Consider the following 12445-nt stretch of genomic DNA (forward strand, 5'->3'; position numbering starts at 1 on the left):
ACTGTATGGCGGTAGTATTCCTCACTGTATGGCGGTATTATTCCTCACTGTATGACGGTAGTATTCCTCACTGTATGGCGGTATTATTCCTCACTGTATGACGGTAGAATTCCTCATTGTATGGCGATATTATTCCTCACTGTATGGCGGTATTATTCCTCACTGTATGGCGGTATTATTCCTCACTGTATGACGGTAATATTCCTCACTGTATGACGGTATTATTCCTCACTGTATGGCGGTATTATTCCTCACTGTATGGCGGTAATATTCCTCACTGTATGACGGTAATATTCCTCACTGTATGGCGGTATTATTCCCCACTGTATGACGGTATTATTCCTCACTGTATGGCGATAATATTCCTCACTGTATGGCGGTAGTATTCCTCACTGTATGACGGTAATATTCCTCACTGTATGGCGGTATTATTCCTCACTGTATGGCGATAATATTCCTCACTGTATGGCGATAATATTCCTCACTGTATGGTGGTAGTATTCCTCACTGTATGACGGTAATATTCCTCACTGTATGGCGGTATTATTCCTCACTGTATGACGGTAGTGTTCCTCACTGTATGGCGGTATTATTCCTCACTGTATGGCGGTAGTGTTCCTCACTGTATGGCGGTAGTGTTCCTCACTGTATGGTGGTATTATTCCTCACTGTATGACGGTAATATTCCTCACTGTATGGCGGTATTATTCCTCACTGTATGACGGTAGTGTTCCTCACTGTATGGCGGTATTATTCCTCACTGTATGGCTGTATTATTCCTCCCTGTATGGCGGTAATATTCCTCACTGTATGGCAGTAATATTCCTCATTGTATGGCGGTAGTATTCCTCACTGTATGGCGGTAGTGTTCCTCACTGTATGGTGGTATTATTCCTCACTGTATGACGGTAGTGTTCCTCACTGTATGGCAGTAATATTCCTCACTGTATGGCGATATTATTCCTCACTGTATGGCGGTATTATTCCTCACTGTGTGGCGGTATTATTCCTCACTGTATGACGGTAATATTCCTCACTGTATGGCGGTATTATTCCTCACTGTATGGCGGTATTATTCCTCACTGTATGACGGTAATATTCCTCACTGTATGGCGGTAATATTCCTCACTGTATGGCGGTATTATTCCTCACTGTATGACGGTATTATTCCTCACTGTATGACGGTAATATTCCTCGCTGTATGACGGTAATATTCCTCACTGTATGGCGGTAATATTCCTCACTGTATGGCGGTATTATTCCTCACTGTATGACGGTAATATTCCTCACTGTATGGCGGTAATATTCCTCACTGTATGGCGGTATTATTCCTCACTGTATGACGGTAATATTCCTCACTGTATGGCGGTATTATTCCTCACTGTGTGGCGGTATTATTCCTCACTGTATGGCGGTATTATTCCTCACTGTATGGCGGTAGTATTCCTCACTGTATGGCGGTATTATTCCTCACTGTATTTGCCCCTGCTTAGTGATATTATTGGGAATGTTGGTCTTTCTATAATGTTCTGTTTATTATCAGTGAATGGTATTTATCTTGTTGTACTGGTACTGGTCACCATGTGGCGGTATTATATGTCCCTTATAGAGGGGATTGTCTGTAATTTTATAGCCGTGTCGGCAGTTTGCGATAGTTACATGGTGAGTGCTCATGGTGTAGTGTGCGGGCTGGGGTCTCTCTCAGAGCGCTGCTCTGGGGCACATGTATATAGTGAAGCTATAACCCCTCCTTGTGTCTCCCTGTAGCTCAGCAGGAAGTACGGCCCGGTGTTCACCGTGTGGAAGCTGACCAATCCCATCGTGGTCATCTGTGGTTACGAGGCAGTGAAGGACGCTCTGCTCCAACATGCTGAGGAGTTCAGCGGCCGCCCCATATCCGCCATCGCTGATGTCTTCAATGAAAGATGCTGTAAGGAGGCGTATCTCTTATCTTTGCCCCGCCCCTGAGGAACAGTGCAGTCGCTTACATCCTTGTTCCTCAGTTTGTATATGGCCTCTCATAGACTGCAGTTGTTGGGACACTCTCGAAGACTGCAGTGACTGGGACACTCTCATAGACTGCAGTGATTGGGATACTCTCATAGACTGCAGTGACTGGGACACTCTCATAGACTGCAGTGACTGGGACACTCTCATAGACTGCAGTGACTGGGACACTCTCATAGACTGCAGTGGTTGGGACACTCTCATAGACTGCAGTGACTTGGGCACTCTCATAGACTGCAGTGGTTGGGACACTCTCATAGACTGCAGTGACTGGGACACTCTCATAGACTGCAGTGGTTGGGACACTCTCATAGACTGCAGTGATTAGGACACTCTCATAGACTGCAGTGGTTGGGACAGTCTCATAGACTGCAGTGACTGGGACACTCTCATAGACTGCAGTGATTAGGACACTCTCATAGACTGCAGTGGTTGGGACACTCTCATAGACTGCAGCGGTTGGGACACTCTCATAGACTGCAGCGGTTGGGACACTCTCATAGACTGCAGTGATTGGGACACTCTCATAGACTGCAGTGACTGGGACACTCTCATAGACTGCAGTGACTGGGACACTCTCATAGACTGCAGTGGTTAGGACACTCTCATAGACTTCAGCGGTTATGACACTCTCATAGACTGCAGCGGTTGGGACACTCTCATAGACTGCAGTGATTAGGACACTCTCATAGACTGCAGCGGTTGGGACACTCTCATAGACTGCAGTGACTGGGACACTCTCATAGACTGCAGCGGTTGGGACACTCTCATAGACTGCAGTGATTAGGACACTCTCATAGACTGCAGTGGTTGGGACACTCTCATAGACTGCAGTGATTTGCTCTCTGGTGGATTACAGTGATAGAGACACCCTCAGATACAGTGGTGTAACAACAGCTACGGCTGCTACAGGGCCCGTGAAGCTCAGGGGCCCGGGATGGACGACGAAACTTAAATTTATTAATTCCATTCTGCCGGGCCCTTCTCTCCCTGCTAACAGCACAGCAGTAATGGGGCCCCACCTGCTGTGTTAAATACAGAGCTGAGGACCTGTACCGGCCACAAAGTCTCCCTCCCGCCCTCACATCTGCCCCAAAGTCTTGCCTCCCATCCTCCCTCCCTGCCCCAGCTCCCCTTCTCCCCCCACCCAACACCCAGCTCCCCTTCTCCCCCCACCCAACACCCCAGCTCCCCTTCTCCCCCCACTGCACCCCAGCTCCCCCCCAACACCCCAGCTCCCCTTTTCCCCCCGACGACACAGCACGGCCATCTTAAAGAAGGCCAACCCTGCCTGCCAGGACCAATAAAACAAGTAATTTTATCCATATTTTTGCTGTATGTATATGCTGTGTGTATATGCTATGTGTATATGCTGTGTGTATATGTCTGTGTGTACATGCTATGTGTATATGCTGTGTGTATATGCTGTGTGTATATGCTGTGTGTATATGCTGTGTGTATATGCTATGTGTATATGCTGTGTGTATATGCAGTGTGTATATGCTGTGTGTATATGCTATGTGTATATGCTGTGTGTATATGTCTGTGTGTACATGCTATGTGTATATGCTGTGTGTATATGTCTGTGTGTATATGCTGTGTGTATATGGTGTGTGTATATGCTGTGTGTACATGCTATGTGTATATGCTATGTGTATATGCTGTGTGTATATGCTGTGTGTATATGCTATGTGTATATGCAGTGTGTATATGCAGTGTGTATATGCAGTGTGTATATGCTGTGTGTATATGCTATGTGTATATGCAGTGTGTATATGCAGTGTGTATATGCAGTGTGTATATACTATGTGTATATGCAGTGTATATATGCAGTGTATATATGCAGTGTGTAAATGCAGTGTGTATATGCTATGTGTATATGCTATGTGTATATGCAGTGTATATATGCAGTGTATATATGCAGTGTGTATATGCAGTGTGTATATGCAGTGTGTATATGCTATGTGTATATGTAGTGTGTATATGCTGTGTGTATATGCTGTGTGTATATGCTGTGTGTATATGCTGTGTGTATATGCAGTGTGTATATGCTATGTGTATATGCTATGTGTATATGCTGTGTGTATATGCTGTGTGTATATGCTGTGTGTATATGCAGTGTGTATATGCTGTGTGTATATGCTGTAGGCGGGTGCTGTGTGTATATGCAGTGTGTATATGCTGTGTGTATATGCTGTAGGCGGGTGCTGTATGTATATGCAGTGTGTATATGCAGTGTGTATATGCTGTGTGTATATGCTATGTGTATATGCAGAGTGTATATGCTGTGTGTATATGCTGTGTGTATATGCTGTGTGTATATGCTGTGTGTATATGCAGTGTGTATATGCTATGTGTATATGCTGTGTGTATATGCTGTGTGTATATGCTGTGTGTATATGCAGTGTGTATGTGCTGTGTGTATATGCTGTAGGCGGGTGCTGTATGTATATGCAGTGTGTATATGCTGTGTGTATATGCTGTGTGTATATGCTGTGTGTATATGCTGTTTGTATATGTCTGTGTGTATATGCAGTGTGTACATGCTGTGTGTATATGCTGTAGGCGGGTGCTGTATGTATATGCTGTGTGCATATGCAGTGTATATATGCAGTGTTATATGTGCTGTGTGTCCGGGGCCTTCTTGTCCAGCCGACCCTAGAGCTGCAAGGGATTCCTCAATTTGAGGCAGCGGATAGGCATCCTTGTGGGTGATATTGTTGATCTTCCTATAGTCAACACAGAAGCGAAGGGTTCCATCCTTCTTCTTCACAAGGACCAGCGGGGCAGCCCATGGGCTGTGACTCTCCCGGATAACATTGGCTGTCTTCATCTCTAGAACCAGCTTCTTTACGTCCTGGTAATGGGCTGGAGGAATTGGCCGGTACCTCTCCTCATAGGAGGATGAGAGCCAGTAGGGATGGTATGCTGAATCAGGGTAGTCTGCCCAAAATCCAGTGGGTGTTTGCTGAAGGTCTGGTGGTGCTTCATAACGACATCCAGGACACCTTGTACTTGGTGTGCAGGAGTGATATCGTCGTCTCCAATATTGAGCTCAAAACCCCAGGACTGCTCGGTAGGCTCACCCTCTGCACTTTGTTTCACCTCCAGCTATTGGGAGGCAGACTAGGAGGTTTCCTCTAAATCTTCAGGGTGGACGCTGAAGAGAGTGGCTATGGCTTGGTATCTTCTCAGGTCTACTGGGGAGTCCCCCACGTTTAGCAGTCTGATGGGTACTTGTCCTCTGGATACTGTGACTAAGCTCAGAGCTGCCAGAATGGGCAGGTCTTCATCCGCTGGTAGGGGTTCTACCATAGCCTGGTAGTCTTGACCTTGAACACCCATGCAGGCTCAGCACCATACTAACGTCCCAGTCCCAGGTTGAAGGCGGACAGGTAGTGGATCTTTGATCCGGACTCTGCAGATTTCTCCATTGGGGCCAGCAAACTTCTGTTGCGCCGCTAGGACTTGCATGGTCTCCTGAATTACCTTCCGAGAATCACTGGGCACTGTTGGTAGAGAGTCATGGAGGGCCTTCAGCACTCCAGGAAAGCAGTTGCGGAGGACATTGGTACGCAGTACCAGGGAGAAGTTACCATCTTCAGGCACTTGTGTCACTACTACGCCCTGCCTGGTTAACTCAGTGTCTCAAATGGTTAGTGTGGGTTCCCAGTAGCTCTCGAGTGTGGCACTTTGGAGGGTGGTCACTTGAGAGCCGGTATCAATTAAGGCCAGTAGGGTTACTCCGTTGATGGTCACATGAACCATGGGGCGAGTCCCCACGAACCTTGGCATCCAGTTAGAATCTCGGGGACTTAGAGGTTCTCCTATTGGGGAACGTTCTTCATTTCTCAATTTCTGGCGTCTCAGCTGCCAACAAGTGTCCTCCTGATGCCCGAACCGGCGACCACATCCAGCGACCTTCCAGGGCTACTATAGCCGGAGTCTGGAGATCTTGGCGGTGTATGACACTCTTGATCTCGGTTTGCAGGTAGGGGTGGAGACGTTCTGTGGGCTGGAATTTCTTGTTTCTGTTGCCAGGATAACACCTCTAACTGTTCCAGATGTTCTAGAAGTTTGTGTAATGTTGTAGTCAAGGAGGACAATTGATCCGCTAGGATGGCGACTACCTTATGCATCAGAGATTGGGAGGCCTGTTGTGCCGAACAGACAGCTGCGGCAGATTCTTCGCCAGTCAGGGGTGCTGATTCCTCTTGTATCTTGGATGGAAGTCGTTCCTCAAGTACATCAATGTCCATCTCCTCAAATTCTAGGAAGGATGCGTTAGGATGATGTAGGGCTAACATTTTCAGCTGACATTGGTGATGGTAAGAAACGCCATGAAGGAATTGCTCTCTCAGGATTTGGTCAGGATTCTCTGCCTTTTTAGGATCAAGGCGGATGATAGCGTTCCATATCTCCTGTAGGGAGAGGGCAAAGTCTCTACGGGATTCTTGGGGCTTCTGTCTATTCCCAAAGAACTTCTGTTTTAGCTCAGAGGCAGTACATTTTTCAAAACTAGTGCGCAGCCTATTGAGCGTTTGCGCCACATTCTGGCGCTCTTCTCGGGGCCACAACTTGACTTCCCGGAGAGCAGGTCCCTTTAACTACCCGATTAGAATGCCCACTATCTGTTCTTCTGTGAGCGGGTACAGAGTGAAGGTAGCTAGCATCTTGGCTCTAAATTCAGAGAAAGTGTGCAACTTTCCTTCATAGTGGGGTAACCAGGGAACCCCAAGATAGTAGGGCATAGTCAGGGGCATAATGGTGGTGGCACTGGCAGCAACGGGCTGGACGGGCTCTTTGGAGGATTTAGCATGCTCTGATACCCTGTGGAGGGCCCGGGAGACAGGAGTTGCTCGAGTTCAGTGTCTTCATCTTAGGCTGACATAATTGGGCTGGTTTTGCGAAGTTGAGGTGGTTAACAATGTCCACTGTTATGGGCAATGGCTAGTAATGGGGACGTGGTCCCTTTAAGGCACAGTCACTATTCCCTGGGAGGTGAGCCAATTAACCTAGTGTCTGAAACAATCTCTAGCCCCCTTTAACTTCCCCAGCGGTTTGGCGGGCTGGAGCTCCTTGCTGCGCCACAAGCTTCCAGAGGTTAACACTTTGGGCGCTGCAGTGCCTGATGTAGCAGAGCTTACAAAGTTTATTTGCAGGGATTAAAATCCTGAGTGCTGGAGCGGAGCTCGACAGCACGTGGCAATGCAGAAACACAGTCTATGTTGAATAGCATAAAAATCACTTGGGCCTAAAGCCAGATGGCAGCAGGGTTAGGCAGCACAGTCTTTTCAATAAAGGACAGTCTATAGTGCCAGTATAAGGCACAGAAGTCTATATCCTGTTCGTGACGCCACTTGCAACATCCCCCACCGGGGCCTAGCCTTTTCTTGAGGCCTGGAGGCAGCCAGGGCCCGGAATACCGGGGTGGCTGGTGATTGCGGCCAAGGCACGCTGATGTCATGGTGCTTGGTATGGGGACCAGAGGGCTGTCCTACAGCCTGGCAGGTCTCCAGCTGGTGGTGTGTGTAAGAATTAGATGAGGGAGAGGTTGATGTACTGGTTCTCCCTGGGGCAACCCCTGAGTGTCTGTAAGATAAGTTCCTGGGTGATGGTTGGGGAGCCTGTGGTGGTAACAGCCGTATTCAGGGACCAGATGGAGGCAACCTTGTGCAAAAATAACTCATGGTTCTTTATTGGAACAACTGCAGGCAACATGCCACAGATGCTGGATTGTTGGTGACTCCGGTGCAGGCTGGGAGGTAGCTGTGTCCAGCTATGGAAGCTGCAGCTTTGTCCTGGGTATTTTGACATGCTTAGTGCAGCGCTGCGTAATCTGTGTGCACTATATAAATAAAAAATTATTATTATTCTCTGTGTGGCACTGAAGGTGTGTCACACTATCTCTCTGGTCACTGACAGTCTGTGCTCTATATTGAGAGCTGAGGCCTAGGAGCCCTGTAGTAAGAGCATGCGCTCTAAGAGGTGTCTCTGGTAAGAGACCTGAGTTCTAAAAAGACTTGCCCCTTCCTGTCCAGGGGTTTTATCATTCCCTGGTCAGGTGGTACTCACTCTCCAATCACACTCCAGCTTACAGATTGAAATATCATTGGATGACAGTATTAAATAGGTTTAACCCTTGCTTGTCCAGGCAGAATCTACCAGTGCTAATTGCCTTTCAAGAACTGCATTACCCTAAAAGTGAGTTGATCAGACTCCTCTAGAGGGATAGTACAGATGGAGTGCTCATTTGCAAGCACTCCCTTGCCTACACGTTGGCAGGGGTGTTGCATAAACATCTGTGGGAAAATGAAAGCTGAGCTCTGATTGGTTGCCATGGGCAACCAGAACAGTTCTGCTCTCAGACACTTCTGATAAATCTCCCCATAGACAAAGTGACAGTCTGAGACAGAGCCAGTCACTGGAATGAGAGTGCCCGAGACAGCCAGTCACTGGGATGAGAGTGCCCGAGACAGCCAGTCACTGGGATGAGAGTGCCCGAGACAGCCAGTCACTGGGATGAGAGTGCCCGAGACAGCCAGTCACTGGAATGAGAGTGCCTGAGACAGCCAGTGACTGGGATGAGAGTGCCCGAGACAGCCAGTCACTGGGATGAGAGTGCCCGAGACAGCCAGTCACTGGAATGAGAGTGCCCGAGACAGCCAGTCACTGGGATGAGAGTGCCTGAGACAGCCAGTGACTGGGATGAGAGTGCCCGAGACAGCCAGTCACTGGGATGAGAGTGCCCGAGACAGCCAGTGACTGGGATGAGAGTGCCCGAGACAGCCAGTCACTGGGATGAGAGTGCCCGAGACAGCCAGTCACTGGGATGAGAGTGCCCGAGACAGCCAGTCACTGGGATGAGAGTGCCCGAGACAGTCTGAGACAGTCTATAGATACATATAAAATATTTTTTGTTAACCCATTCCAGACTGTAGTGATGTGCACTCTCATAGACTGCAGTGATGTGCACTCTCGTAGACTGTAGTGATGTGCACTCTCATAGACTGTAGTGATGTGCTCTCTCATAGACTGTAGTGATGTGCTCTCTCATAGACTGTAGTGATGTGCACTCTCATAGACTGTAGTGATGTGCACTCTCATAGACTGTAGTGATGTGCACTCTCGTAGACTGTAGTGATGTGCACTCTCGTAGACTGTAGTGATGTGCACTCTCATAGACTGCAGTGATGTGCACTCTCATAGACTGTAGTGATGTGCACTCTCGTAGACTGTAGTGATGTGCACTCTCATAGACTGCAGTGATGTGCTCTCTTATAGACTGTAGTGATGTGCACTCTCATAGACTGTAGTGATGTGCACTCTCATAGACTGTAGTGATGTGCACTCTCATAGACTGTAGTGATGTGCACTCTCATAGACTGCAGTGATGTGCTCTCTCATAGACTGTCTCCCCCACGTAATATAGTATTGTGGGGGCACGTGGCGCCTTAGGGGGGGAGGGTAGTAGTTTTGAGGGTATATAGTGGTAGGATAATAGAGGTGAGATATGGAGGGAAGGGTAGAGAGAAGATGTGGGGGGCTGCTGCGGACCCTGTGGCACGCAGGAGTGTCTGCGGTCAAATAGGTAGGTAGCGATTAGACAAAAAGGTCCAAAGAAATACACAGGTAGGTACGTACGCGCTGCCCCTACAGCTAAAAAGTAATATGGAGGTAGACTCCGAAGGAATATAAAGAATTTTTTTTATATAATAGGTTTATTTTTTCAATGGCGGACGACGCGTTTCAAGGACGAATTGTCCTCTTCATCAGGTCCATAAGCATATAACACTGGATATAATGCTTTGGGGTATAACAGAGGGGAGTACTGTATAAAAAGTATTGCAATCCTGCGGAGTGCTGGAGCAGGATATAGGGGCAGCGCCACTGGTTACTATCCGGATGAATAAAGTGGTCCGGCGGGAGGTGCGCGCTGCTCGCTGTAATCCAATGGTCCCCCACGTAATGAGTACGTTGTTGTCTAATCTGCAGGTTTCCCCAGCATCGATGGAGAGCGATGGCGTCAGCTCCGCAGGTTCACCATGTCCTCTCTGAGGAATTTTGGGATGGGGAAGACGTCCATGGAGAGACAAGTCCTGGAGGAATCCAAGTATCTGATCAAAGCGGTGACACAGATGGGAGGTGAGCGCCCCCCGCTGGGCAGCCCGGGTTATAGTCTATACAGATTATGGGCTGTCACAGTCTCATTATGTCCTATAATAAATAATATTTCAGTATTTTAAGATTATTTCATGAATTGTAAATATTCTAAAGCACTAAATAAAAATGTGATAATTGCAAAAGTTTGAGCGACTCCAAAGTGACTGCACCCTCCGGCAGCAGGTTGTCCAGATGTAAACCAGAAGGAGGGACCCCGTCATCCACAGCGAGAGAAGCTGCTTGTTCCTAGTCTGTGATTGGTAGAATATTACCTTACCTCCCAACATTTCTGGAAGAGAAAGAGGGGCGATTCCCCCTAAGCCACACCCCTAATCATGCCCTGGCCACGCCCCAAATTTTTATTACTAATAATCATCTTCATTATACAGGCAGTCCCCGGGTTATGTACAAGATGGGTTCTGTAGGTTTGTTCTTAAGTTGAATTTGTATGCAAGTCAGATCTGTATAGTTTATAATTGTAACCCCGGTCAAAATTTTTTAAATTAAAAATGTTGGATTGTCATAAAAAACAGGATTAACACTAAACCTTCATTACAGACGCCTGTGATAACTGTTATAGATGATCATTGTAACCTGGGACTAAAGTACAATAAATTACCAGTATCCAGAGGTCCGTATGTAACTAGGGGTCGTATGTAAGTCGAGTGTTCTTAAATAGGGGACCGCCTGTAATAATAATAATCCCCTCCATAATAATTTTTTCAAAAATGTTGCCTAGTTTGGGATTTGAACTCCAGACTCTAAACTCTACTTGCAACAGATGGAGTCTCTATCCACTAGGGAGGATTTTATGTGACTTAGTCTTTTTCTGTTACACAGTGACCCAGGCTCCATGCACTGGTGTATAGAGATACATCTTCTCATAGATTACTATTGTCATTATTGAGACGACTATTATTATTATTTTTTTATAATTGTTATCATAATCTTAATAATAATAATAATAGTAATCTCAATAAACTCAATAATAATAATCTCAATAATCAACTCAATAATCTCAATAATAATAATAATCTCAATAATAATCATCTCAATAATCTCAATAATAATAATCTCAATAATAATCTCAATAGTAATAATCTCAATAATCTCATTACTAATATTCTCAATAATCTCAATAATAATCTCAATAATAATAATCTCAATCATTTCAATAATCTCAATCTCAATAATCTTAACAATAATAATCTCAAAAATCTCAATAGTAATAATCTCAATACTCATAATCTCAATAATAATCTCAATTATAATAATCTCAATATTAATAATCTCAATAATCATCTCAATAATAATCTCAATAGTAATAATCTCAATAATAATAATCTCAATAATCTCAATTATAATAATCTCAATCATCTCAATAATAATAATCTCAATAATAATAATACTCTCAATAATCATCTCAATAATAGTAATCATCTCAATAATAATAATCTCCATAAAAATAATAATCTCAATAATATTCACTGAGAAGATCCCTCTCTATGTATCAGTGTGTCACAATGTAACAGTGAAACTCTTAGTTACATAAAATCCTCTCACTGACATCCCCAGAGCTTATAACCTAGGGCAGTGGTGGCGAACCTATGGCACGGGTGCCAGAGGTGGCACTCGGAGCCAACTATATGGGCACCCAGGCCATCACCCCAGGGCAGGGTTCGCCAGACCGGACTCAAGGCCTATTGCAGTCCCAGGCAGCCCAGGACCCTAGAAGGAAGCTACAATGATAATCCAAACTACTTCCCCTTCTTTCTATCGTATTGGTGTCCTCAGGTGCCTATACACAGCAGGGAGTAATAAGTTACTGCTTACATTGTCGCATTGGCACTTTGCGAAAAATATGTGGGTTTTGGTTGTAGTTTGGGCACTCGGTGTAAAAAAGATTTGCCATCACTGGCCTAGGGGCTTCTATCTCTATAGCAGAAGGTCTGGGGTTCAAATCCCGGGCTGGGCATAAATTTGTTTAATTGAACCTTGTGTCTGGGGAAGCCCTTGCAGTGGCCATATATGGATAGAGATCTGAACCTGATGACCTGGTCCCTGCTCTCCGCTAAGCCGACACTTCTCTCAAAAGGATTCCCTGCCCAATGTCTGTAGAAGACATTCAGTATAGCAGGTTCTGGCTATGAAATATTATGCTGGACAACCCCAGCAGAGGTAAAAAAAACGGGATTGTCCCGGCCAAACCAGGATGGTTGGCAGCTATGTATTACATCCTTACAACATCACAAAACTTTTTTCAGGTTTCCAGTCA

At 46.0% G+C, this 12445-nt stretch overlaps 1 protein-coding gene across 1 annotated transcript in view; it reads left to right on the top strand.

Moving 5' to 3' along the window:
* The window catches only part of LOC140132376 (cytochrome P450 2C20-like), a 59994-nt gene that overhangs the window by 32707 nt on the left and 14842 nt on the right, over window positions 1–12445 (top strand). Inside the window, exons 2-3 of the mRNA XM_072151065.1 lie at window positions 1768–1930; window positions 10003–10152. Coding sequence (XP_072007166.1) covers window positions 1768–1930; window positions 10003–10152 — 313 coding nt within the window. The remainder of the gene's footprint in view (window positions 1–1767; window positions 1931–10002; window positions 10153–12445) is intronic.

The sequence above is a fragment of the Engystomops pustulosus genome, chromosome 5 (assembly GCF_040894005.1).
Source record: "Engystomops pustulosus chromosome 5, aEngPut4.maternal, whole genome shotgun sequence".
In the NCBI taxonomy this organism is placed as follows: Eukaryota; Metazoa; Chordata; class Amphibia; order Anura; family Leptodactylidae; genus Engystomops; species Engystomops pustulosus.